At 37.3% G+C, this 24708-nt stretch overlaps 6 protein-coding genes and 1 long non-coding RNA gene across 11 annotated transcripts; 2 read left to right on the plus strand and 5 right to left on the minus strand.

The window, feature by feature from the left end:
- The first annotated feature begins 684 nt into the window (after nucleotides 1-684).
- LOC111793666 lies at nucleotides 685-2296 on the plus strand. Its single transcript, XM_023675657.1, has 5 exons — nucleotides 685-904; nucleotides 994-1046; nucleotides 1117-1162; nucleotides 1270-1331; nucleotides 1845-2296. The coding sequence occupies exons 1-5, from the start codon at nucleotides 841-843 to the stop codon at nucleotides 2022-2024; spliced, it is 405 nt and encodes a 134-aa protein (XP_023531425.1). The 5' UTR covers nucleotides 685-840; the 3' UTR covers nucleotides 2025-2296.
- Nucleotides 2297-3307: 1011 nt separating this feature from the next.
- Nucleotides 3308-7778, minus strand: LOC111793014 (putative glycerol-3-phosphate transporter 5). Of its 2 annotated transcripts, none has more exons than XM_023674679.1 (3): nucleotides 7402-7778; nucleotides 6289-7262; nucleotides 3308-4023 (listed from the first exon to the last, which is right to left on the minus strand). In XM_023674679.1, exons 2-3 carry the CDS (start codon nucleotides 7259-7261, stop codon nucleotides 3470-3472), a joined length of 1527 nt encoding a protein of 508 aa, XP_023530447.1. In that variant the 5' UTR covers nucleotide 7262; nucleotides 7402-7778; the 3' UTR covers nucleotides 3308-3469. The 2 variants fall into 2 exon arrangements, with proteins under 2 accessions (XP_023530447.1, XP_023530446.1); XM_023674678.1 differs by having other exon boundaries at nucleotides 3309-4023; nucleotides 6289-7267; nucleotides 7402-7777.
- Nucleotides 7779-8411: 633 nt separating this feature from the next.
- On the plus strand, nucleotides 8412-11147 carry LOC111793015 (E3 ubiquitin-protein ligase RNF12-A-like). Of its 2 annotated transcripts, none has more exons than XM_023674681.1 (6): nucleotides 8412-8763; nucleotides 9238-10107; nucleotides 10178-10357; nucleotides 10428-10564; nucleotides 10641-10751; nucleotides 10860-11147. In XM_023674681.1, the coding sequence occupies exons 1-6, from the start codon at nucleotides 8641-8643 to the stop codon at nucleotides 10945-10947; spliced, it is 1509 nt and encodes a 502-aa protein (XP_023530449.1). In that variant the 5' UTR covers nucleotides 8412-8640; the 3' UTR covers nucleotides 10948-11147. The 2 variants fall into 2 exon arrangements, with proteins under 2 accessions (XP_023530449.1, XP_023530450.1); XM_023674682.1 differs by having other exon boundaries at nucleotides 10184-10357.
- On the minus strand, nucleotides 11079-17508 carry LOC111793016. 2 transcript variants are annotated; one of them, XR_002814870.1, is made up of 5 exons: nucleotides 17444-17505; nucleotides 13260-13329; nucleotides 12073-12209; nucleotides 11548-11920; nucleotides 11079-11462 (listed from the first exon to the last, which is right to left on the minus strand). It is a non-coding gene; the product is annotated as an uncharacterized LOC111793016 (long non-coding RNA). The 2 variants fall into 2 exon arrangements; XR_002814869.1 differs by having other exon boundaries at nucleotides 11548-12209; nucleotides 17444-17508.
- LOC111793013 (pentatricopeptide repeat-containing protein At2g26790, mitochondrial-like) lies at nucleotides 13905-17484 on the minus strand. Its single transcript, XM_023674677.1, has 3 exons — nucleotides 16586-17484; nucleotides 14855-15779; nucleotides 13905-14817 (listed from the first exon to the last, which is right to left on the minus strand). The coding sequence occupies exons 1-3, from the start codon at nucleotides 17209-17211 to the stop codon at nucleotides 13954-13956; spliced, it is 2415 nt and encodes an 804-aa protein (XP_023530445.1). The 5' UTR covers nucleotides 17212-17484; the 3' UTR covers nucleotides 13905-13953.
- A 1971-nt stretch (nucleotides 17509-19479) lies between the features above and the next one.
- Nucleotides 19480-20627, minus strand: LOC111793636. Its single transcript, XM_023675599.1, has 3 exons — nucleotides 20160-20627; nucleotides 19948-20054; nucleotides 19480-19828 (listed from the first exon to the last, which is right to left on the minus strand). Exons 1-3 carry the CDS (start codon nucleotides 20328-20330, stop codon nucleotides 19753-19755), a joined length of 354 nt encoding a protein of 117 aa, XP_023531367.1. The 5' UTR covers nucleotides 20331-20627; the 3' UTR covers nucleotides 19480-19752.
- A 1420-nt stretch (nucleotides 20628-22047) lies between these two features.
- Nucleotides 22048-24059, minus strand: LOC111793815. 2 transcript variants are annotated; one of them, XM_023675863.1, is made up of 2 exons: nucleotides 23776-24059; nucleotides 22048-22924 (listed from the first exon to the last, which is right to left on the minus strand). In XM_023675863.1, exons 1-2 carry the CDS (start codon nucleotides 24041-24043, stop codon nucleotides 22836-22838), a joined length of 357 nt encoding a protein of 118 aa, XP_023531631.1. In that variant the 5' UTR covers nucleotides 24044-24059; the 3' UTR covers nucleotides 22048-22835. The 2 variants fall into 2 exon arrangements, with proteins under 2 accessions (XP_023531631.1, XP_023531633.1); XM_023675865.1 differs by lacking the exon at nucleotides 22048-22924 and adding an exon at nucleotides 23217-23453.
- Nucleotides 24060-24708: the final 649 nt, after the last annotated feature.

Raw genomic sequence — 24708 nt, forward strand, 5'->3', positions numbered from 1 at the left:
AAGGTCACTGTTAGGGGAATGTTTCGTTCCCTCCGTAATTAACGTGGGATCTTACCATCCATCCCTTAGGGGTCAGCATCTTGCTGGCACACCACATGATGTCTAGTTCTAATACCAAATCTAATAGTCCAAAACTCACTGTTAGTAAATATGGTTTGTTTTATCAGTTTCACAGTTTTGAAGCGTGTTTACTAGAGAGGGGTTTCCACAATTTTACAAGGAATGTTTTGTTCTCTTCTCCAACGAACGTGGGATCTCACAAATCTCAAGGAACAAGTTCAAATATGAATTCCCGAGCTCCAAATCTTGTCGAATTAAGTTAAGACTTTATCCATTAAATTAAGTTGTTTATATTCACATATAACCTTGATTTTGTCACTAAGTGAAGGATTGATGAAAAGATGTATGATTGTTCATCCCCCGATGGGTAAGGGCATTTGAAGGCTATGATTTTGCACGTGATAGTGCCTCTATGAAGACAGCCATCTGATTTGATGAATCATACAAAACAGCATGGTCCTACAATGAATTATAGCCCCTTGATTCGATTAATCATTCTAAATGGAATACAAGAAGAAAATAAGAAGAAAAATCCCAATCGAACCTTCAAAGTTTTTGAGAAGTCATCACAAAATGGGACCCTCACACTTCATATATATATAATATGAAGCCTCAATTGCCAAGGCATCAAGCATTCACGAGTTCCTCATATCTCTCCTTCAATTCCGACCACCTTAAGGAATCCAAAACTGTCTCAAATTTGGTGTCTTTAGCTTACTTTCTACGCTTTGATCTCCTCTTATAAACACAAAAAAAAAAAACACTTGTTTGGATCCATAAATGAGGCCCATTCATGTTCTTGCTTCTCTTCTCCTTATGTTCTTCCTCTTTGATCACTCTCAAGGTATGCAACTTTTTTGCAATTTCTTTTAGATGGGTTTTGTTGTTTGATGCTCTTATATGCTTTAATGGAAATGGTTTGTGTTTGTGAAGGTGTTCCCTTGGGGAATGGGCTGATGAAGCCACTGCTGCTAGGAACACCACTTGTGAGTTTTCCCTTTAAAGCTTTCTCTTCCAAAATCTCTTATCTTGATGGCTAATATATATTAACTATAGGAAGAGGAGGTTCCATTGGTGGAAGAAAATGGGCATTGTAATTCAGGTTGGGATTAAGTTTTGTGCATTAAATTTTGCCCAAACGGGACATATTCCACTCTTTATTATGCATCACATCGCATATCTAAAGTGGGTTTGACATTTATGATGCAGGGAAAAGTAGAAAACTTCTGATGGAAACTTCGCCATCATCTCCAACCCCTTCCACAACAAGGGTTAGTCTTAGTCTTAGTCATCTCGGATTTTAAAACCTAACAAATTTACGTGAAGTTCATACAAGAACAACAATTGATTAGGTTGGAAATGACCAACGATCGAAATATGTCGAAACAAGAAAAAGGAACAACTTGAGAGGAGAGAGCTTTTAAAACAAAGAAATCTTAAACACTTAGCTTTTCAATTCTTTTCGTTATTTCGACATATTTCGATCGTGGGTCATTTCCAACATTTGGTATCAGAGTCATGCCCGTAAATTAGCAATGTGAATAGAATTTTCAAGTGTCGAACAAAGGATAAGGACTCCAGAAAAGGAGTCGAGCCTCAGGAAAGTTGTTCAAAGGATCCATAGGCTTCAGAGGAGGCTCTATAGTGTACTTTATTCGATGAGAATTGTTAAGAGGGAGCCACACATTGACTAATAAATAAAAAATACCTGTCAAGCAAAGTCATGAGAGCTTATGTTCAAAGTAGACAGTTATCACTAAAGGGTTGTGTGGTTTGATGTTCAGAACAAAGAAGGAAACAAAAAAGGGAACCCGGGCATGAAAGAACAGGACATGAAGAGATCAAAGGCAGTTTCTGAGAATCTTGAGGCAGGGCATGAAGAACAACAACATTATCCAGACCTCATAGAGATAGCAGAAATGGACTATTCTCCAGCAACAAGAAAGCCTCCAATACATAACTGATCCCAAAAGAAACAGACAAACAACACAACCGAACAAGACAAAAAGGGTTGTAGGGTAAAAGAAATTCAACAAAAAAGAGAAGAGTATAAAAGACAGCGTTACAGAAATGCTGCAGGTTTTTTAGGGCTTAGGGAACTGTCCTTTGTACATACCATTACTAAAAGCCTATATATATTATCAACATTAATATTATTATTACTACTTGTACCCCTAATTAATTAATTCTTCATAATGTTCTGCATGGATAAAGGGAACGACCAGACATTATAATATATTAATCCCACCAACTTGGGTGTCTTTTTTTTTTACTTTTACTTCGAGAAAAGGAACTGAAAGGAACTGTTTTGTATAGTATGAACAACTAGGGTTTGTAAATAAAACAAAAAGGGTTCTATTTTGAAGAGCGAAGAGAGTGGTAGGTGGTGCATAATGGGAACAAAGAGTGGCAGAGGGTCCCATAAGTGGGCTTTGAATTGGATCCATCATGTTTCTTACATCTCTTGCACCATTTTGAGTACTCATTTCTCAAGAATTTGGGCCCATTTTTACCCCCAATTCCGCTCAGCCATATGAAATGGGGCACTAGATTAGGACATCACCATGCCTATGCCCGATGCCTTTGCCTGCCCTTTGTCACGGTTGTATTTGCTCAACACGTGTTGAGTTGTCTATAGTCGTATGTTGGGTGTTTCAATTATGTTTGTCAAGAACGTGTTGCTATGACCGTATGTCCGTTCCAAATCTCTTTTATATACTTTCATCTTAGATAGATCTTTCACTAGTATATATTGTGGGAATACAGGAATGTATGACCGATTATTAAAATCATGTCTACACCCACCAGAGCTAAAATACTCCAAAATGTATTATAGAGAGATATGACTAGTTGTCACTTCTTCCTACCCAAGTTATATGCTATCAAAGCGGTTGTTGTTTCCTCACTCACGTTTTCTAAAACATTTCTCTCAAACGTAACTTGAGGCTTGAGCATACACTTACGTAGTCCGCAAAGTTCAAATTTCTCATAGCTGACTTATTCACTTGGTTAAAACAAGTGTCACACAATTATTGTTTCGTTGTTGCTAGAGTACAATTGTGACACCCTTCCCCTTATCTACCCACCAATCACATATGAGATCACATAAGATCTCACAAGCTTGCTGAAGGTGAGTGCATCGGCACGACAGAAACAAAAGTGCAGGCAAATAACTTTGTAACCGTTCAAACCCACAGTTAACAAATATTGTTTGGGCCTATAACGTTTCGTTATCAGCCTCACAAAAATGCGTCTATTAGAGAAAAATTTTCACACCCTTATAAAGAATACTTTGTTCTCCTCTCCAACCAATGTGAGATCTCACATCACTCAAAAGAATAGGAATACAAAGGAATAGGATACAAAGATGTACAAATATATTTTCTATCAGAAATCTATTGCTCTAGACCTAAACCACTATCGTTGAGGTGTGGGAACTAGAAAACCATTGTCCTTGCTCCAAGTTGACTTTGATTTCGGATAAAGCTAAACTAACCAAGAACAGGGCAGCAAAGAAGGTGGAAAGAATCAGCATGAAAAAGACAGCGTTCCATCCTCTACTGGAAAGATATCCTGCCATAAGAGGCCCAAGAGCTGCCCCAATAGACCCAGTGCCATCGATGATTGCAGTCACGGTTGCTAAAGCTCGGGAATTCCCTGCAAGCATACTTTGAGTGCCGAGGTCAGCTGCAACAGCTGTGGTGATAAGTGAGTAGGGGCCATTGACAAGTAACCCCGAAAGAAACATCAAACAGGTGTTGGTGACTGTGGAAATACTCCCAAAAGCACGGTAGAGAACTAAAGCAGGAATTGAGAGTAGCAGGAATGCTATTGAAGTAACTGCACGAGCATCGATCAAATCAGAGATTAATCCTGCTAATATTCCTCCACAAACACCTCCAACGTCGAAAATCGTGGACAGGATGCCGGCAGTTTTATGAGATAAATGCACACCAGCAACAGCTATCACAGCAGAAAATTACTAGTATAAGCAATTCACGCTTCAAAGCTAGATTTAAAGAATGGTTTCAGGATGAACAGAGGTTGCCTTCTTTCACACAATGGATTCAATATCATGCTGAACAGATTTAGGTACTGGCCTTTTGATTTTATAGACAATTGCTCGATTTCTAGGCATTGGATTGAGTCTTTATACAACTAACTAATGCATTGTAAAGCTCAAGTTTACAGCCAGTAGATATTATTCGCTTTAACCTGTTACGTATCGCTGTCAGTCTCACGGTTTTAAAACACGTCTGCTAGAATGCTAGGGAGAGGTTTCCACACCCTTATAAAGAATGATTCGTTCTCCTCTCTAACCGATATGAGATCTCATAATCCACCTCTCTTCAGGGCTCAACATCCTTATAACAGTGAGGCTGATGGTGATACATAATGAGCCAAAACAGACAATATCGACTAGTGGTGGGCTTGGACTATTACAAATGATATCAGAGCCAGACACTGAGCGGTGTGCTGGCAAGGACGTTGGGCTCCTAAAAGGGGTGGATCGTGAAATCCGACATTGGTTGGAGAGGGGAACGAAGCATTCATTATAAGGATGTGGAAGTCTCTCCCTAGTATCACTGCTGACAGGCAAAAGAAGACAATATTTGCTAGCGGTTGGTTTTGTGAGTTTGGGCTGTTGCAAATAGTATAAGAGACAAACACCGAGTGGTGTGCCAGCGCGGACGCTAGTCCCCAAAGGGGGTGGATTGTGAGATCCCACATCAGCTGGAGAAGGGAACGAAACATTCCTCATAAGAGTGTGGAAACCTCTCCCCAGTAAACGCGTTTTAGAACCGTGAAGTTGACGGTGATACATAATGGGCCAAAGCGAACAATATCTACTAGCCGTGGGATTGGGTTGTTACAGCCATGGTACGTGTTTTTGCCGCAAAAGCAGCCTTTTAAAAGCTTCCAAGACACATTCTAATATAAACCAAAAGACATCAATCATATAATATACTTCAACGAAGATGTGAAGAAAATATTGTTGAAATTATCAAAAGACATTTCAATTCATGCCACATTAAAGAAGAATGAAGTTTTATGTTATAAATTGATGTCAAGTAGGAGAAGAAATCTTGAAGCACCAATTGATTCATGGTACGAGTTCAAAGAGTCCATGAGGAAGCGTTTTGTTCCACAATATTTTCAACGGGACATGGCGCAAAAGCTTCAAGCATTGAAACAAGGACGCAAGTCTGTGGAAGATTATTACAAGGAGATGGATACATTGATGGATCGACTTGATCTCGAGGAGGACGTGGAGGCTCTCATGGCGAGGTTTCTTAATGGTTGCGGACAAGACTATGCAGACAAGACTGATTTACAGCCTTATTCTAATATTGAGGAGTTGTTGCACATTGCAATTAAGATCGAGAGGCAAATCCAAAGAAGATCTCAACGGTATTCTTCTAAAACTTTTCCCAATTCTACTTCTACATGGAAAAAGGATAGTAAGAACATTGATTATAAGCATAGAAATCCAGAGATTAATGAGAAGCCTCAAGCTAAATTTGAGAAAGGTGAGAATTCTAGAACGGGAAAAGAAAAAGTAGAAAAGTCTAATGTTCGAAATAGGGATTTAAAGTGTTGGAGATGTCAAGGGGTAGGACACTATAGTAGAGATTGCCCAAATGCAAGAATTATGACCATCAAGGAGGGAGAAATTGTTACGGATGACGAGGCACATGACGACATAAATGAGGAAACTGATGAGAGTGAGGAGTTTAGCGAAGAGGACCCTACACATATATCTTTGGTTACTCGACGAGCTCTAAACACCCACATTAAGGAGGACGGCCTAGACCAAAGAGAGAACTTGTTTCAAACTCGTTGTCTTGTTCAATCTGTACCTTGTAGTGTTGTCATTGATAGCGGTAGTTGCACCAATGTTGTGAGTTCCATTCTGGTCAAAAGACTTAATTTGAAGACACAACCACATCCAAGACCCTACAAGCTTCAATGGTTGAATGATCGTGGGGAGTACGGGTAACTCAACAAACTCTTGTTTCTTTAACTATTGGAAAATTTATAACATGAAACTTCATTCTTCTTTAATGTGGCATGAATTGAAATATCTTTTGATAATTTCAACCACATTTTCTTCACATCTTCATTGTAGTATATTGTATGATTGATGTCTCTCGGTTCATATCACATTCATGCTATGTTTTGCATTTCAAATGATAATTTCATTCATGAGCAATAAGAAAGAGGTACCTGTGTGTCTGATGTAAAATGGCAGCCAGTAGAGAAAAGTGTAAGCGACAAGCTTGGAAAAGAAGAGACAGCCAGCAAAAAGCGCAACACCCGGCAACCTCCACGCCTCTAAGAAGCCAATTGCAGGCATAGAATCTGAATGATGCTCAACACCAAGCAACACTGTTTCTTCTGAATCTGCGTTCTCTGATTTTTCAACTGGAATCGCCTCAGCCTTCAATTCAGTCTCGCTAACACGAACAAAGGTTTCAAATCCAATGTCTTCAGGACTCACAACAAGAAACAGAAACACCAAAATGGCAACAAAAATGGCCAAAGCTCCAGGTACCACAAACGACCAACCCCATCCAATTTCCAAAATCCCAGAAGCTACAATCGATCCAATGATGTTTCCAATGGAAGTATTTGAATTCCAGACACCCATAATGAGTCCCCTCTTTTCTTTGCCACACCAATTTCCTACAATTGCCACCACACATGGCCATCCAATTGACTGAAATAGACCACACACAATCTGAACAGTAATGAAAAACAACAACACATGAAGATTTAACCAATATCCTAACCCAAATAGTATCGTGAAAATGCCACTACCCATCATCCCAAAAACAAGAAATAATCTCAAGTCCATCCGGTCACCAACATGCCCTGCAAAATACATTCCAATGGAATATGCAGAAAGAAATGCAAGATCAAGCTTCCCTAGTAACTGGAGGCCGTCAGGGCCATTAAAAGGAGCCCATCCAGTTCCATTTGAGGGCGAACTCAGCGAAATGTTTGATGAATTTACCGGGATTGTTGGTCCAAGCACACTCTTAACGATGCTCGGAGGTTTTCTCGAGGCATGGAAGGACGCATATGCAAGGAATGTGATGATTAGAACAAGTGTCCTGTGAAAACCTAAAGTTCTGTGGGGAGGTTTAAGGTTTGGGAACAAATCAATCGCTGGAGCCACATTGCGTCTGGATCGCATCCTAACCTATCCAATCCGTGAAGATAATTAAACACAGTAACTCAAAACGCAAGAACAGATCAATTAAGAGCGTTGTACAATTTCTGGAAAATCAATGCAATCTGAACAAAAGAAAAAAGAATGATAAGAAAACCCCTAACAATTTGAAGCTTCCCGCTCTCCAATCTGCAAACAATCAGAACAAGCACAGAAGATTACAGTGTCTGATTCAGAAGAATGGCGCAATAAAGATCCAACAAGAAAGAAATAGAGCCCTGAATCAGACACTGAAATTTCCGGGAACGAGAAGAATGGCGTAATAAAGATCCAAGAAATCGATCTTAAATCATCGGAATTTGGAGATGTAAGATTTCGTCCGAATTGATTACTTCGGATTTAAGGTTTGGATTTTAAGGACGGACGTAGGGTTCCGACGTCGACAGAAGCCCAATCTTTCGGTCTCGGATCGGAACTTCTCGTCATCGCCGATCACTTACCGTTATCCATTTTGGACTTTGCAACTGTTTCCCATTTTTTAAAGTCTAAATATATTTCAAATCTTCTCCTTCAAAAACATTTGGAAAACTAAAATTGGTGAATTAAATTATCCAATATATATAATATATATTTTTTAAAGAAATAGTCAACCATTCCTATTTTTTTTTAATTTAATTTAATTTAAGAACACATATTTTTTATCATAATTTAAATTAATGAAAAAAATATATATATCTCATTTAAACGGGTATTTTGCACCTTAGGGAGTCCCTACAGATTAAATGGACGACACTAACTCTAATTTTTAATTTTTGTATAAACTAAATCATTTAAAGATTTAGAAATAAATCAATTTAGAAAGATTTTGTGAGAAAAAAAAAAAAAAAAAAAAAAAAACTCAGACTCACGTTGACTTTATTTATTAGTTGACTAAAGGAAGTGGGTTAAAATGGTTAAAACAGTTGGTTGACCAAGGAAGATTTCATTAAAACTTTAGTTAGTTTAAATGAAGATAATGTTTGAATTTATTAGGTTTGTATGAGCAACATGAATTTGTGGCCAATTTCTTCACAGCCACAACAAATTTCCTCCAAATGCTGATTGCGAAGAGCTATGGTGACACGACACCTCTGAACTTGTTTTAACAGAAAACCTCGGAAACCCTTTTACAAAGGCAAAAGGCTATGGAGAATATAATATAAAAAATGTTTGGAGGAAATTAATAATAGACATTGGGGGTGTAGTGTAGCCCCAACAACAGCACGAACTCCCCATTCACATCATAATTATTGATTTTCGATTGAAAAAAACCCCATAATTCAATTTGAAAATCAGGGAGCTCTGAATTGGGTGTTCTTCAAGTTTATCATCATCATCATCATCATCCATTCCCCAAAACCCAAATGGGTTCGAGCTGTAGTCGTCTGGGGTCGTCGCGCCCTTCTCGCTCCCGAGATTACCGCACCAACCGCTCCAAATTCTGCTCTCTTTTCTGCGGTGCTTCCTCTTCTCGCGCGATTCATCAGGTCATTAAATCCTCTTCTTCTTCATCATCATCGAATCTTTTGTTCTCTCTTCTTCACCCATTTCTCCCATTATTCGTGAACTTTACTCTAATTCCTCCTCCGAATCTTGTTTCAAAAATCTGGGGTTCCATATCTTCCTCTCAAAGATTGACCCTGAGTAGCATCTTTCATTAGGAGCTGTTTATTGCTTTCCTTTGATTCAAGTGTTTATTGGTTTCGTTTGAGCTCTGAATTGGGTTTCGGAATAGTTTTGATCGGAGTATCCCCCGGAATTAGGTCTGAACTGCTCTAGCTTTTGCAATATGTTTCTGTTCGTTTGCTATTTGTTTTGCTTGCGTTTTTGTTGATTGTTGATGGGTAATGATCACTATCCGATTGCTTGGTGATTTTGAATCTTCAATTTGTATGTTATAATTAGTTTCTTACCATCTAAGTTTGCCTTTCGCTCATGTTTTGAATCTTGGATTTCAATAGATGGAAGAGTCTATGGTTCAATTTCTTGTCCACCCGGTGGAACATCAACACTGTAATCACAACATTGATGAACTTCAACTCCCCACAAATGGATCCATAAGAATGGGACAGAGCGTTTATTCTGATAATGATATTGCAGTCAGTGAGGAGCAATGTGCTGTAGATGATATCAATGTTCATGGGAAGCGTGTGTCTCATAATAAGGAATTAGCTCCTCTTCCACAGGTTAGTGCTGATTATAGCCATGAAGAATCTCGTAGCTATAGTAATGCTTCCAATGGTACTTCATGTAAAGGACATCAATCTTCCGAACCAGTCTGCACAAAGGCTATGTTTGCAGCGAGCAGTTCGACTACTCAAGAGGTTGGAGACTCATGTTCTAATGAGCTGACAGGTTGCATTCAAGAGGACGAGGCAACAGCTTATCGGAACCCAGACTCTGAATCGTCGCCTTGTCATCCTGATCTTTCATTTACTTTCCAGTCTCTTGGAGATGAATCTCTGCAAGAGGTGCCCTCAAGTTTAGACACTCTTGTGTCTGATGATAGGGAGGTGGGCCAAGGAGATGTTGATATGGTCGGTGTTTCTTCCAATGTTTTGTCTACGAGTAGCACTGATGCAAGTAATCTTGAGGCTAGAAGGAATAGCAGAAGACTGTTTTGGGATGCCTTTTCAAGGCGTAGTTTCAGAAGGCATAGTGAGTCTCCGTTTGTTTTCCCATCTAATAACTTTAGTAATACAGGAGATCAAGACAGGTGGCTCCTTGATTTAAGTGGCGATTTTATCGATGATGAAGCGAGTGGCGATTCAAGGCGTTTTTCCAGCAGAATTCACGTCTTGAATGAACAACAAAGAAACTCAAGATCTCAGGTTACATTCTGAATGTTAACAATTATGATCACTCTTCCATTGTGTTTATACATGATTGCTTCTCAATTAGGTGCAGTTATGGGAAAGAATTCGAAGTAGTCTCAGTGAAAACAGTCGCCAAAATCTACCTTGCCCATCAGGCATTCATCCTAATGGTCCTTGTTCATGCGACTCGTTCTCAAGGGTCGAACACTCGAGTACCCATGCAAGCATATCGCGGATAATCATGCTTGCTGAAGCATTATTTGAGGTACTTTTTGGAGTTCAAGTGCTGGGTAATTCAACAGGTATCTCACATCTTGTTCTTTGTGTATCTAAAGGTCTTGGATGAAATTCATGGTCAGCCTGTTTCTCTTGCTCTATCCATGGTTTCACTGCCTGCACCAGAATCAGTTGTTGACTCTTTTCCTTTGAAGAACCACGAAAAGAAAACTAATGGAGGGGATGAAATTGAGCAGTAGGTTCCTTCTTTTCGTTAACCAAGTACTCTTGTTTAGTTTCTAATTTGGGATTGTTTACAAATGCTTGGTTAGATGCTACATTTGCCTTGCCGATTACGAAGACGGTGACAAAATAAGAGTCCTTCCTTGCCACCACGAGTATCATATGTCGTGCGTCGATAAATGGTTGAAGGAGATTCATGGGTATGTTGTGCCTATACATCATCAATTACTGCTCCCTTTTTATCTATTTTTATGTCTAGGTATCATTTTACTCATGGATTCATCTCCCTGTATCACTGTGTTTAACAGAGTATGCCCACTTTGTAGAGGGGATGTTCGTGCAGGCTCGAACGATGAATGTTCGATTTCAAACTTGGAAATTCCAACGTCAATTTGATGAATTGTATAATCGATGACACTAGCGATAAGGAAACTTTCGTAATCCTGTTCCCTGTTAATACTGGGGATGAATTGAATCCCCATGGTTTTGTAAGGCATTCATATTGTACAGCTGTTTCAGAAGAAATATTTGCACAAGTTTTTAGTTTTACCCTGAGCATAAACGCTCGAATGAATATCTGGAAAAGCCAGTTTGGTTTGAATCATGCAGACATTTGTACAATATACACCAAAAAAGGAACTGTATCAAGACAACAGATAACCAAGACAGGGAGACGGTAATTTCAGCTCTATGCTTACAAATACTTGAGAATTATAAGCACCAACATTGAAAGCCCTTTGGGTTTGCTAATATTGTTGTTGAAGAGATTTGGCTGGCACTTCTTGTCGTCGTCAAATGTCGTCCATCGCATCGAGTTGCTGCCATTATACGAGTATTTGAGGTTGGGATTTGTGGATTTGATCTCTGATTGGACTCGTGAAAGCTATTTCTTTAATCCTCTTGCCTAAAACCTTCTGATTATGAACGAAATTAGGACACGAAAACGAAACAAAAGCACCAAATTTACAAGCCAACGCCATTGAAGCAATTCGTTACCTTGTCAATGGAGAAATGGGATGGAGAACCATTTGAATGCAACTTCCTTTTTATTATTTAGTGCTGGGAGCCTTCCCAATTGGACTCGTTGCAATCTGAATTGAACTTGGAAGAACCCCAAAAGGCTTCACTGTCACATCTTTCATGGAGGGCCAATGGAGCTGTCTCGTCCTCTGTTTCGTCTCTCTTCCATTTCGTCAAGCCATTGAAACCCCATAGCTTCTTTCCAGATTTGTTAATTATTTCTTCAGAATCAGGGCCATAATTGCCTCCATCATCAACACCGCCGCCGCCGCCGCCATGTCCCAGAAACAGAGACCTAAAAGGGCCGTCGTTTTGTCTTTTTCCGCTCTCATCTCCTTGTTTGAACTTTCTGCCATCAGAATTGACCAATCTTCTTCTAAATTCTCTTTCAGAGATGGGTGCTTGAAAATTCTCCTCCCAATTGAAAATTCTCTTTCATTGATTTTTATTTAAATAATTTATCACAAAAGAAATCTACCAGCACAAAAAATCCATTCCTACCATGGTCGCACTTTCTTTTGAAATTATGGCAGGATTATGCAAGTTTGATCAACTTCCAAATTTCAGAAATGCGGATCTCCTTAACTGCAGTATACTGTATACAACAGCATAGAAGTGTTGTATAGAATGAGAAGATCCTGGAAAAAAAAACTTTAGATTATTATTATATAGCCCTGAAGATGCATAATAAGGAATAGATATCAATCTCATGTTCTACAACATATCACATCATTCCATCTAGATTCTAACATATAAATCTACAAATAATTACAATGGACGGTAGACAAATGAAATTTTATATGGTGTGGAGTCAAATAGCTACACATTTTTTAATGAATAAGATAGCTACATGGATTTTCAACAATATTGTCCCCACATAATCCACAAGAGAAAGTATGTCGCATCAAAATGTGGTTAACATTGATTGGGAACAAACTGGCTTGGTCTGTATACTGCAAAAGTGATTTCCAGCCATAATGTATGCGAATATAATAAACAACCCACAAGCCTACAACAAGATGACACATCTTCCGAGGGCTATATCCTTCTAAAGAACTCAATTTGAATTTGGGGTCAGAAGTACGTCAACGGATACAGTTGGGATGGATCAACGGAAGGTAAGTTTGAAAACTAGCACGCCCAATCAGGTCATTGGACAGTGAAGTGATTCAGAGGCTAGGTGTTAGGATGTTGCAACCTTGGGAGATCGATCAATCAATTCATTACATTTACAGATTTACGAGCAGGATACACAAAATGGAACACATCTTCAGAAACTACAACATCGAAACAGTTAAAAATCTAATTGGAAATTTGAACATTATGCAGTTAATAGCTCTCAACTCAAGGTGTGTATCTAATTACAGTAGATGCAAAGGCATGCAGATCAAAGGTGTCCAAAAGCACTCTGGGATTTATAAAGCAAGTTATAAGGGTTTAAGCATTCAATTGGTAGCAGAAAAATGTAAAAATTCTATAGTTCGTCCCCACATGCTAGAGTAAAAGATTTCACTTTTTGAGTCGTTTGAATTCACTATTTCGTAGTTATCTACATCTATTGCCATTGTCTACTTCAAATCATTCTGATGTATTAAAGAATCAAAGTCAGAGATAAGGATCGATTGAACTGTTAGGTTGCAAACATTAACAGGTCTGGGAAATGGGAACAGACAATATTTGGAACTTACAGCTTCGGATAGCATCTCTCACATCTTCATATAATTCTACAGAATCAAACACTACTTTCATTCACAGAAACTGCAAAGCAAATCAAAGCAATAAGTTCAATCTCATTACTTCGTTCAATAAGTTCAATAAATTTAACTCTTAAGTGATGCTCAATTATGGTCAGAATACTAAGCAACCATAAAAAGATGGACAAAAACCCCATAATCGATATCCTCGACAAGTTTAACTCGCCTTCAAATATGTCCCTTCAAATATATTGCTTCAAAATAAACTGCTGAACTTGCTCAATAGTATTTGAGTTTGGGCCTATAAAAAAAGTAATTTTAAAGAAATTGTATGCAATTAATGAGTCATGAGTCAAAAGAAAAATAACAAAGTAAAAACCTTGATATGGTAGAGTTTAATATCTAAGCCCATTATTGCAGCAATTTCCCACAATTGACTACGCCATCTTTAGGTCAAAGTAGAGGGCTTTCATATAGCTCAAGTAGATTTCAGCTCTGGAGAATCCAGGACCGTCAAAGTATAAGGCACTTGTATGACTCGAAAGAAGGAGAGAAGCTAAGGCAGGCAGCAAGCAAAAGAAAAGAAAAGAAAAGGGATAACATGATGTATAAGGACTAACCATTATACTTAATTGGAAAAATTCAAAGACCAATGCTATTCACTGTTATCCAGCAACGTGCTTGTGTTCTAAATTGCATTTTCTTGGATTTTAGAATACCGTGAGACAACAGAGATGAAAAATGCGTCAGGTAGAACTCCCTTAGATAACATATCATCAAATAGAGTTACAGCCTTCTCTACATCCCCACTTCTACAAAAGCCAGACACTAGGGTGGTATATGTCACTGTATCAGGCATTATTCCTTGATCAACCATTTTCTCAAGGAGGACAATAGCATCATTAAGATTGTTCATTTTACAATACCCATCAATCAATACAGTGTAGCAAATAACGTCTGGAGTAATCTTCATGTCCTCCATTTCATCAAAAATTGTGGAAGTAAAAGCCGTTTCTTGCTTCGCTCCCCTTAAATCTACTGAGGAGCAAAGCCCTCGTAATCTGGTTTTAAATTGACCATCAAGCAAAACTGTATAGATGAAAATATCAGGTTTCCTCCCTCGAATCTTCATATCACACAGAAGTTCATAAGCTTCCCTCAAAAAATTAATCTTGCAATAACCATTTATCATCGTTGTGTAAGTCTTGAGATCAGGAGTTAACCCAGCACAAATTAAACAATCAAATAAACATTGGGCCATCTTCATATTTCCAGCTCGACAAAGAGAAGCTATGACTTTATTGTACACAATTTCATTAGCCTCCACGTTGATAATTGAAAGTCTTTTAATCACCTTAATAGCTCTGTCGTTAGAATCATCCATGCAAAGGCTACTAACTAGCCTAAAGAGGGAGCTTTTTTTTAAAAGAACTCCTTTCTTGGACAAATTAACAAAAAGTTCATATGCATCTTTACTACGGTTGGCTGCACAATACCCATTAATCATGGCAGAATAGCTATCTACAGTCTTTACTTCTAAACTATTGAAAATCTCAGTCGCCNGTCTTTACTTCTAAACTATTGAAAATTTCAGTCGCTTCTTTCACTTTGCCTCCTATGCATAAATTTTCAATTATCAGGTTGGATATCTTAGGGTCTTCTCTCAAACTATGTTCATCCATGTAGTCTAGAAGGTCTTTCACCTCAGACACAAGACCATTTCTAGATAATCCAGCAGCGAGCACATTATAAGTGATGGTGTCAGGCTCAATACCATTTTTCTTCAAATTCTCAAACATCGTCATTGCTTCATAAATTTTTCCTTGGACAAAAAAACCTTTAATCATTGTTGTATAATGAACAACATCCATCTGGATCTGTCTACTTGTCATATCTTCTAACAACTCCATAGCTTCTTCCAATTTCCCTTGTTCACACAAGGCATGAACAACAATATTGTAGGCAACCTTGTCGAAAAACACTCCCTCATCCTGAAATACTTTAAATTGGTTCACTACTTCTGAATACATTTGCATCCTTATCAAGCATTGAAGAATAGAGCTAACAATCACACAATTTGTTTTTATACCTTTTGACAACATGAAACTGTGAAGAGACAAAGCCTTTTGTAACTTCAACATCTTGCAATAACCATTGATCAACACTCCATAAGTTTGTGCATCTGGAACTACTCCATACTTCTCCATATCGAGAAAAACATTTTCTGCCTTGTTTACTTCCATCTCTTCACAAAATCCACGAATTACTACAAAGTAAGCATACACATCTATCGGGGCCTGTGCTGCTCTCCAATCTTGTAGCAACTGATACCCGTAAGCTGAACAACGGTGGGTACACAACCCTTCAATATATGCAGTACAAGCAAAGGCATTTGGGACCACCCCAGCTTCACTCATCTCCTCAAAAATATCTATAGCTTCTTCCATATTACCCATTTTACAGAGTGCTTTTATTACAATAGCATAAGTATAATCATTAGGATGAAAACCAAACCTCTTCAACTGCTTATACACAGTTAGAGCCATATTCAANTATAAGTGATGGTGTCAGGCTCAATACCATTTTTCTTCAAATTCTCAAACATCGTCATTGCTTCATAAATTTTTCCTTGGACAAAAAAACCTTTAATCATTGTTGTATAATGAACAACATCCATCTGGATCTGTCTACTTGTCATATCTTCTAACAACTCCATAGCTTCTTCCAATTTCCCTTGTTCACACAAGGCATGAACAACAATATTGTAGGCAACCTTGTCGAAAAACACTCCCTCATCCTGAAATACTTTAAATTGGTTCACTACTTCTGAATACATTTGCATCCTTATCAAGCATTGAAGAATAGAGCTAACAATCACACAATTTGTTTTTATACCTTTTGACAACATGAAACTGTGAAGAGACAAAGCCTTTTGTAACTTCAACATCTTGCAATAACCATTGATCAACACTCCATAAGTTTGTGCATCTGGAACTACTCCATACTTCTCCATATCGAGAAAAACATTTTCTGCCTTGTTTACTTCCATCTCTTCACAAAATCCACGAATTACTACAAAGTAAGCATACACATCTATCGGGGCCTGTGCTGCTCTCCAATCTTGTAGCAACTGATACCCGTAAGCTGAACAACGGTGGGTACACAACCCTTCAATATATGCAGTACAAGCAAAGGCATTTGGGACCACCCCAGCTTCACTCATCTCCTCAAAAATATCTATAGCTTCTTCCATATTACCCATTTTACAGAGTGCTTTTATTACAATAGCATAAGTATAATCATTAGGATGAAAACCAAACCTCTTCAACTGCTTATACACAGTTAGAGCCATATTCAATTTCCCATGCTCGATAAGGCGGTTCAAGAGAAAATTACAAGTAAAAATATGTGGAACAAATCCCTTCCTTTCTGATCGAAAAAGTAAGTCCACAGCACTATCGAATAAGCTAACACTAACATAAGCCTTGATCAACGCATCGTATGCTCGAATGAATGAGCCATCCATCACATATCCTTGATTAAGTGATTCGAGCAAATCTAAAATATCAAATTCTGTTTTCTCGGAGCCAATAAGATTCAAGAACAGAGAGTCAAGCTTTCTCTCCAAACCCCAAGAGCACAATATCCTAATGAGAGCTGCATAAGTAGAGATGTTATGACGAAAGCCCCGTTCCTCCAATTTATGGAAAAAGGAAAAGGCACTGTTGGGTTCCCTTCGAAGACTTTCTAAGATTTGGATCACCTTTGATGGGTTAAATTGAACGTGTGAAGTTGTGTTGAAGGAGGTGGTAATTTGTTCATCATCACTCTGAGAAAAAGAACATTGGTTTAGTCGAGCAATTGCCGTTGAGGCGAATTTGACTAGTTTGAGCTTTACTTTATTGAGCTTGATGGGATTATTTACAGTGAGTAACAAACAATTCATGGAAGTGAATCGTTATTGCCCTCCCCTTTAGTGATCTAGAGTAGGAGAAAAATGAATCCGAATGAGGAATAATGCAAAGCCTTCAACCTGGTCAGACAAAAGAAGGGTGCACAGATATATTTCCTTCTCCCCATTGCTTTTAGCTACTACACAGTGCATAGCCTAGACCCCTTAAATCCATACCATATGTGTCTTGAAACCTTAACAAACGGAGTCTCAATTAACAGTTTACCTTTCCCAAGAAGAGAATTAGAGAATTCAGAATATATGACATTCCTCCCAGAACTGCCAATGGTGACAGAAGGGATGCATTCCCCCAAATAATTCAGCTGCAGTAACCATAAGCACTCAATTAAAACCAACATACAATAGTGTAGGATATATTCATAGTATTTCAACACTGACAGTCAAAACTAGTTCAACAAGGTGGGTTGGGAGATTCAACCTAGGAGCGTTCACTTCTAATAACGACTTCCAATAAAAAGGTATCCAAAAGTTACCATTTCAAGGGGGAAATGCATCCGAAAAGAAACCGCCATTGAGGTGCAAGTGTTGAAAGAAATTGGCTAAACTATTTTAATTCTAATATCAATGACGTTCGGTTGTTAGAGAAAATTTGTATGCGATGGATTACTGCCACTGGTTCTAGATAAATAAAGAAGATGCAGTGCAATTTTCAGCAGAGCCCAAAGAGATATACAGATGATCAAACCGTCAATTGACAGAAACGTGCAAGAAATCAAAGGGCAGAGTGTACACACGGCAGTTCAGTTCGAAAAGACCCCGATTTGCCGCAGTTTTTTTTCTTTCTTTTTCGTTGCTATTCTGATGTTGTCATAAAAAATAAACGAAGAATAGACAGATGGAGATTGATAGAATACCAGCAACAGCAATAGAGTAGAAAATCAGAGCATCCGCTAGGAGGGAGGCGCGCAGAACGAGAGGAAGAGAGACGGCGGTGGCGGCAGTGAACCGGGGAGTAATGGCGGCAACACTGGACTGCTGAAAGGGAGGAGGAGCAGGCGGGAAGAAGCGGAGCATGAGTGAGGGAATGAAAGGCTTTAGGTTTCCTCTTTCGTGTTTTTTTATTTTAATTTATTCGACAAAGTGGGCTCTTGAAACTGGATATATTGGATTCAGTTTTCTTGCATTTTCCAACTTTTATTATTTAAATATTATGTTTATTAAATAAATATTATATTTAAATTTAATTTAACTATGCATCGACAAATTGAAAATTTATTGCAATTATGTCTCGTATTAAGAAAATAGAAATAAAAATAGTATAGGGAAGATTTGTATTCTATAGTTACCAACAATAAAATATAAACTAATTAAATATTGATAATAAAATAAAATATACTATAAATTAAATGAAAAGAATATTGAGATATATTCCATAAATAATATATTTCAACATCATAATATATATATATATATATATATATATATATATATATATATAAATAGAGGTTAATCTTGATTTAATTTGGATTGANTTTTTTTTTTTTTTTTTTTTTTTTTTTTTTTTTTTTTTTTTTTTTTTTTTTTGTAAATTATAGAATAAATTTAGCAAAAATTAAAAAAATGATAAAAATTGCCATATTTATTTATGTATAATATTTAAGTTCAAAAAATTAAAACATTATGATAAAATTTGGCTACACCGTATGGTATCGTTGACCTTTTCTAGTAATAAACATTAACAAGATTATTATCATTTAATTTAAGTTAATTGTTGACTATTAATTTAAAGTAATAGCATATAATTGCAATAAAAAAAAACTAATTATATAGTTAAATCGATGGACATACTTTATCTATTTATAATAATCATCTTTTAACGCTTTATTATTTTTGTGTCTGTTTGTTTATTGATTTTGTTTGGTTTATTTGGCCAGACTTGTTAATTTGACTTTCACGGGGTAATTTAACTTACTTCCATTTATAAATTTTCAAAATTAACTAAAATCTGAAAGCAATTTAAATAATGCCAAATTTGGCTGTTGGAGATAAATTACTAGAATTCTGAATTATTTTACCAAATAATAATATAGCATGCTTATTCAAATCGATTTTGAATTTAACAAACAGTAATTTATAAAGTGTTTGGGGATTTCTTACCAAATTTTTTAAAAAAAATAAAAAACATAAAAGAGAAACCAAATGAACAATGAACTGGATGATAACTATGAACACAACAAAAAAAAAAAANAAAAAAAAAAAAAAAAAAAAAAAAAAAAAAAAATGTTATGAAGAACTGAACAATTGTAAGCAGAATCATTCAGATAAACCAAAAACATCTCTGTATTTTAACATCTCATACATCAGAAAACATATTGACAAATGTTTTTCGTCACGAGTTAACGAAAAATCTGGAGGAAATTACGAGCAGTTCTAAATAAAAAAAGTTATCATCCCATCCTGTGTTGAATAAATAAAAACAAGCACTGTGCGGAAGAAGGAGAAGAAGAAGAAGAAGAAGGAGAAGAAGAAGAAGAAGAAGAAGAAGAAGGAGCCACTGGAATGACGTTGTCTTCATCACCAGCACTGACCACAATTGTTTTGCTCGCCGGCGATCCAATTCGTCCAACTGAACCTTCTCGTCGCTATCCCTCTGCATCCAATCGCAGATTACAAGAGTAATTTTGGATGTGTTTCGTTTAGGTTTTATGATTAATAAATTAACGAAATGTAAATTCATCGCGGCTGTTCCGGACGTCATCGTTTCAGTACCTTTTATCCTCTGATTTCCTCAATCGCTCGTCCAATCTCCTCTTCGCCTCTCTCGCGATTCCGTCCAGATTATCGTTTTCTTGTGCCTCGACTAACAGGCTTCCTTGCTGCAAAAGAAAAAAACACGATAAATCGAATCAGCTTTGTTCATCATCCTCACTCGAATAAATAGTTTGTTAATTCATTGACAGGTCGAGATGCGATTTACGAACCAGAGAGGGATTTGAAGCGAGGAGCGTTTCGTGGTTGCTTGTGTACAAGCAGAGAACGGATTTCCTGGTTAAGGTCCGAGTGGCGGCGATGGGCGGTGAATCAGAGCATGCTTTGGTTTGATGTAGCCGTCTTCTTCGAGCACACTCTACACCTGGAAGCATTCCAGCCATGGGAGAAACTTGGCGGAACCTTGAAAGCTGAAATTCCTGCACTGATCTAGGGCTTTATTGGTTTGATATGGAATTGGTAGTTAAGTTCAGTGATTGGAAAGAGATGGAAGAAATTAGGAAGGAATCGAGCGAGAAACTTCGGAGAAATTTACCAGAATGGAGTTGAAGTAAACAATTGGAATACATGATATTAAATTGAAGTCTGAATCAACCACCCAAGAAATTATGGTGATACCATTCTTGAAGCCTAAAGCTTAAACCCATTTGGACTGACCCATCAACTTCAGGTCAATTAATTGGATTTCTTTACTACCACACTCTAACACTCGTGGACGGAAACATTTTACTAAAAGAGATCATTTTTTTTTATTCCATTACAAGTTTATTTTTTTTTTTTAATGTTAGTAACTTTAAATTGGTTAAGTTGTTACATCTAAAAGTAGGTGAATATTTTTTAAACATGATACTAACGACCAAACCGTATAAAGATTAATGGTATAAAATTTATGAATTTTTTATTAATTTATCATTTTTTTTCTTTTGAATGGGATAATAAGATTGAAAATTTAAAAGGTATGTTATTGACTACCAAATTATATATATTATAAGTAAATTTAGTCAGTGAAATTAAACCAAAAAATAGATAAAGAATAATTTATCTTAAGGGGTAGGTGAGATCAAACCATAAGAAGAAACAAAAGGGTCAAATAGCCTGAAAGACTAGAGAAGCCAATCAAATCCTATATAATTTGTTCGTGTAACAGCTTAAACTAATAGATATTGATCGTTTTAGACTGATCATCAATTTCATAGTTTGAAAATGCATGTGGGAATAAGATTTTCATACAATAAGGAATTCGTTATTCTACCAACGGTAAAGGAATTTAGTTAGGCTGGTTGATTATTGTTAAGGATATTTAGATATATATCATATTTGATATTTTATTAAATGCAAATATTTTTTTTGTTTATTGTCATTTCTATTTATTACTTTCTCTGTATTATTATTTGATTATAAATGTGGTGGATTAAACAAACATTTTCGATTATGGACCAGATTCTGAAATAGATGGTAAGAGGTGGCATTACATGTCATTCTGCTTCTATGTGCAAGGCCGCTCTATTGGTGCGCCTTTGGTAGTTCATTTAATCTGTTTTATGCTGCTATTTGTGCCTCAAGGTTGGTGATTCGGGCCCATCCAAGGTGAAACGTGAGGCAGCGAGATCAGGTGGTGTACGGTGAACACTTCCATGAGAGAGGTCAAGCTTCCAGTTTCAAGCAAATATGGAAAAGAAATTTCGGTAGGAAAGATCCAATTTTTGGCAGAATTGGGCTGACCAGCAACCTCCGCAAAAAGCATTCAAAAGAGTTGAATCTGATTGTACTGTGTATCATAAAATATGAACAAATGACAAACCCAAAATGCTTCAGAAACAGCGTGCGCTCACGACCGTAGAGACTCTAGAATATTGAAATTAAGGCACCGCGTGTTTGCGCAGCCGCCATTCTAAATCTGGTCAACTTTGTTGCTCCATGCTTGAATTTATCACCAACTAACTCCAAACCAAATCCACCTACTACTTTGTTGGTAATTGTATATTTATTTTGAGAGGTTACATTCATTATAAAGGTGTAGAAATCTCTTACTAACATATACGTATTAAAATCATGAGATTGATGGATATATGTAACGAGGCTAAAATAAATAATATTTATTGATAATAGGTTGAGCTGTTACAAATGATGTCGGAAGCAGACATCAGACTATATGCAATGGAGACCCCGACCCTAAAGAGTAGTGGATTATAAGATCCAAACATCTGTTGGAGGGATGAAGAAATCATTTATTATATAGGTGTGGAAACCTGATTTGCTTTCTACTTTGTAAATTGACTGTAGACCAGAGAGCGTGAGAGAGGCCGGAAGCTTTCCTTGGACTTGCCAATTGGAGTTTTCTTTCCTTCCCTGGACGTCATATAAACTCGTCTTTAGACGCATTCAAGGCCAAATCACACGAGAATGAGAGCGGAAGAAAGGACCCATCTTCCCATTTCTGCGTCATTTCGTCTCTCCTTTATATCCCTTCAATGGCTTCCACTACCTGAACAAAACCCTCCATCCCCACAATCCCAATTCACTTAAGACCTCTGTTTTCTCTCTCCCATGGCGACCCACCAAACCAGACCACCTCCCACGCCTTATTCGCCTCTAAACGAGGAACAAGAACACCTTCACGACACCGACGAGGCCGTTCCCTCAAATGGGTGCAGCTGCTTTCAGCTTTTCGGGTTCGGATTCAATCGGAACGGCAATTACGAAGAGGGAAATCTTCTACAGCAGCAACGGGGACGGGAAGAGGAGTTTTGGATGGTGAAGAAATTGAAGAAATTGAAGGAGGTTTCAGAAATGGTGGCTGGACCCAAATGGAAGAACTTCATTAGAAAAATGGGAGGCTATTTGAAGGGGAAAAAACAGAGGAACAGGTTTCAATATGACCCTGAAAGCTATGCTCTGAATTTCGATGGCGGGGTTGATGGAGAAGACGATCGCCCCCCAATTGGCTTCTCATCGAGGTTTGCTGTGCCACTGGCGTCTAGGGAACAACATTAAAGGAATTGATTGGTTAATGGAAAAACTTGGGGAATTGTTTGGACTCATTCGTTTATTTGTTAGTGTGTGTATATGGAGAAATTTTGATCGTTCTTGTTCTTGTTCATCTTCATAATTGACTTGTGGCATAAATTCTAGTATATTCCTCTTTGATTTAGTCAAAGTCTCAATAAATATCTTTCCATGAATAAGTATTAAATATCTTTTTTTTCTTTTCTTAAAACAAATAAACGTTTTTCTTATTGGGAAGTTGTAAGTAGATCGAGAGATCCTTCTACCCTTTGTCCCCGTTAATGCATCAAATGGATTCAATTCTTTCTTCCGTTTTTTATCAATAGGTCAACTTCTTCGTAAATGCGAACCTCTTATCTATCCTCCTCTTGATATTGCACTAGTAGAGTTCAAGTAAAGAAAAGGTTAAATCCAGATTTTGATTCGTCAATGGATGTAAGAGAGGAAGTCCCTACAGTTGTTTCGGTTGCGTAATTTCCCTCATGGGTCACATAGAAACCCTAAAAGATATTGGGTCAGCCAAAGAAGATAGTAAGAGAGTCGTTGACATGAGAAGGTCGTTAGTAATGGTATTGTTAAGAATATTTAATACTAAGTTATAGTTTACTATATATATTATATTTGATATTTTATTATAAAACAAATATGTAAATATTTGTTATTTCTATATATTTTTAATTTATTTGATTATAAACAGAGAACTTTTCAACGAAGAATTAAATAATCACAAACTCACATAACTAGAGAGTAAATAGAGACTAAATGCAAAGAAAAGAAGGAATTAATTCTCTGAACAAATTGAAACTTCATTAGCACATATACCGGAAGAAAGGTGGTGAAGAAGAGAGGTAGGAGCAGCATGGGCGGAGAACTCGGACATGGCCTGGATTTGCAGCCGACAAGTATCGGTCCATTTCCGAGCTTTGAGAAAGGAAACAGAGGTGTTAAGAGCATGCGGACAGCCCCCATTTTTGGCGCGATGGTGCAATGCGCAGCCACAGTTGCGATGGTAAGGCCTTCGTTCGATCAAAAAGTCATGCATCGAAATGCTCCCATCGAACACACATCCGCCCATCACTTCACCTCCCATTGCCCAATTCTCTCTGTTTCTGCTTGTGAGGGAAACACAACAAAGAACTTGCCCCAAATTTAACGGGATGGGTTGGGGTTGAGGAGTTGTGTGGGGTTGGTTAACTAAGAGATTTGGACACCTAATTGATTTTCCAATAAAGACAATGGAATTGCCTTGTAAAAGTGGAAATGATAACGAAATGGACGAAATTACGACGTGAATAAGAACAAAACATATTTTAAAAAAATTTAGACAAAGTTACCAAAATACAGTTAGTTAAAAATAAAATCATGATGTAACCGATCTCAGTTATTAATCAATATGATTATAAGTTTGGATTCAAGTTTAAGGCTTTAAAATCATAGAGATTAAATTAAGGACGAAATTATTAAATATGTCTTTATACACATGGGTCGGTGAAGGCCACTTATAGAGAATGGGCATCCACAAAGGGCGTTACACCTGCACCCATCTTTCATGCTCTCATTATTTATTATTAATTAAGTTTTAATTAAACTGTTTAATTTTTTATTTTTAATTTTATTAAAGTTATGCTACCTTCTTTATCTCACGGAAGATAGTGAATTTATAAGTGAGAAATACTATCTCTATTGATATAAGGTACTTTAGAAGTAAAGCCATCCTCAAACTGGACAATATGGGTGATTTCTAACCCAAATAAA

The sequence above is a fragment of the Cucurbita pepo genome, chromosome LG04 (genome assembly GCF_002806865.2).
Source record: "Cucurbita pepo subsp. pepo cultivar mu-cu-16 chromosome LG04, ASM280686v2, whole genome shotgun sequence".
NCBI classification, from domain to species: domain Eukaryota; kingdom Viridiplantae; phylum Streptophyta; class Magnoliopsida; order Cucurbitales; family Cucurbitaceae; genus Cucurbita; species Cucurbita pepo.

Excerpts from the sequence above, each read along its gene's own strand:
- LOC111793666 (XM_023675657.1), top strand. The coding sequence starts at position 841 with ATGAGGCCCATTCATGTTCTTGCTTCTCTTCTCCTTATGTTCTTCCTC. Across the intron at positions 905-993 it reads CCTCTTTGATCACTCTCAAG|GTGTTCCCTTGGGGAATGGG; the intron begins GTATGCAACTTT and ends GTGTTTGTGAAG. Across the intron at positions 1,163-1,269 it reads AAATGGGCATTGTAATTCAG|GGAAAAGTAGAAAACTTCTG; the intron begins GTTGGGATTAAG and ends TTTATGATGCAG.
- LOC111793636 (XM_023675599.1), bottom strand. The coding sequence starts at position 20,330 with ATGGCTGGAATGCTTCCAGGTGTAGAGTGTGCTCGAAGAAGACGGCTA. Across the intron at positions 20,055-20,159 it reads TCGCTTCAAATCCCTCTCTG|CAAGGAAGCCTGTTAGTCGA; the intron begins GTTCGTAAATCG and ends TTTCTTTTGCAG. Across the intron at positions 19,829-19,947 it reads AGGAAATCAGAGGATAAAAG|AGGGATAGCGACGAGAAGGT; the intron begins GTACTGAAACGA and ends GATTGGATGCAG.
- LOC111793014 (XM_023674679.1), bottom strand. The coding sequence starts at position 7,261 with ATGCGATCCAGACGCAATGTGGCTCCAGCGATTGATTTGTTCCCAAAC. Across the intron at positions 4,024-6,288 it reads ATTTTACATCAGACACACAG|CTGTTGCTGGTGTGCATTTA; the intron begins GTACCTCTTTCT and ends CTGCTGTGATAG.
- LOC111793013 (XM_023674677.1), bottom strand. The coding sequence starts at position 17,211 with ATGAATTGTTTGTTACTCACTGTAAATAATCCCATCAAGCTCAATAAA. Across the intron at positions 15,780-16,585 it reads GTGTATAAGCAGTTGAAGAG|GTTTGGTTTTCATCCTAATG; the intron begins GTTTGGTTTTCA and ends GCAGTTGAAGAG.
- LOC111793015 (XM_023674681.1), top strand. The coding sequence starts at position 8,641 with ATGGGTTCGAGCTGTAGTCGTCTGGGGTCGTCGCGCCCTTCTCGCTCC. Across the intron at positions 8,764-9,237 it reads CTTCTCGCGCGATTCATCAG|ATGGAAGAGTCTATGGTTCA; the intron begins GTCATTAAATCC and ends GGATTTCAATAG. Across the intron at positions 10,565-10,640 it reads GGAGGGGATGAAATTGAGCA|ATGCTACATTTGCCTTGCCG; the intron begins GTAGGTTCCTTC and ends ATGCTTGGTTAG.
- LOC111793815 (XM_023675863.1), bottom strand. The coding sequence starts at position 24,043 with ATGGGAGGTGAAGTGATGGGCGGATGTGTGTTCGATGGGAGCATTTCG. Across the intron at positions 22,925-23,775 it reads TCTTCACCACCTTTCTTCCG|ACGCCAGTGGCACAGCAAAC; the intron begins GTATATGTGCTA and ends GTTGTTCCCTAG.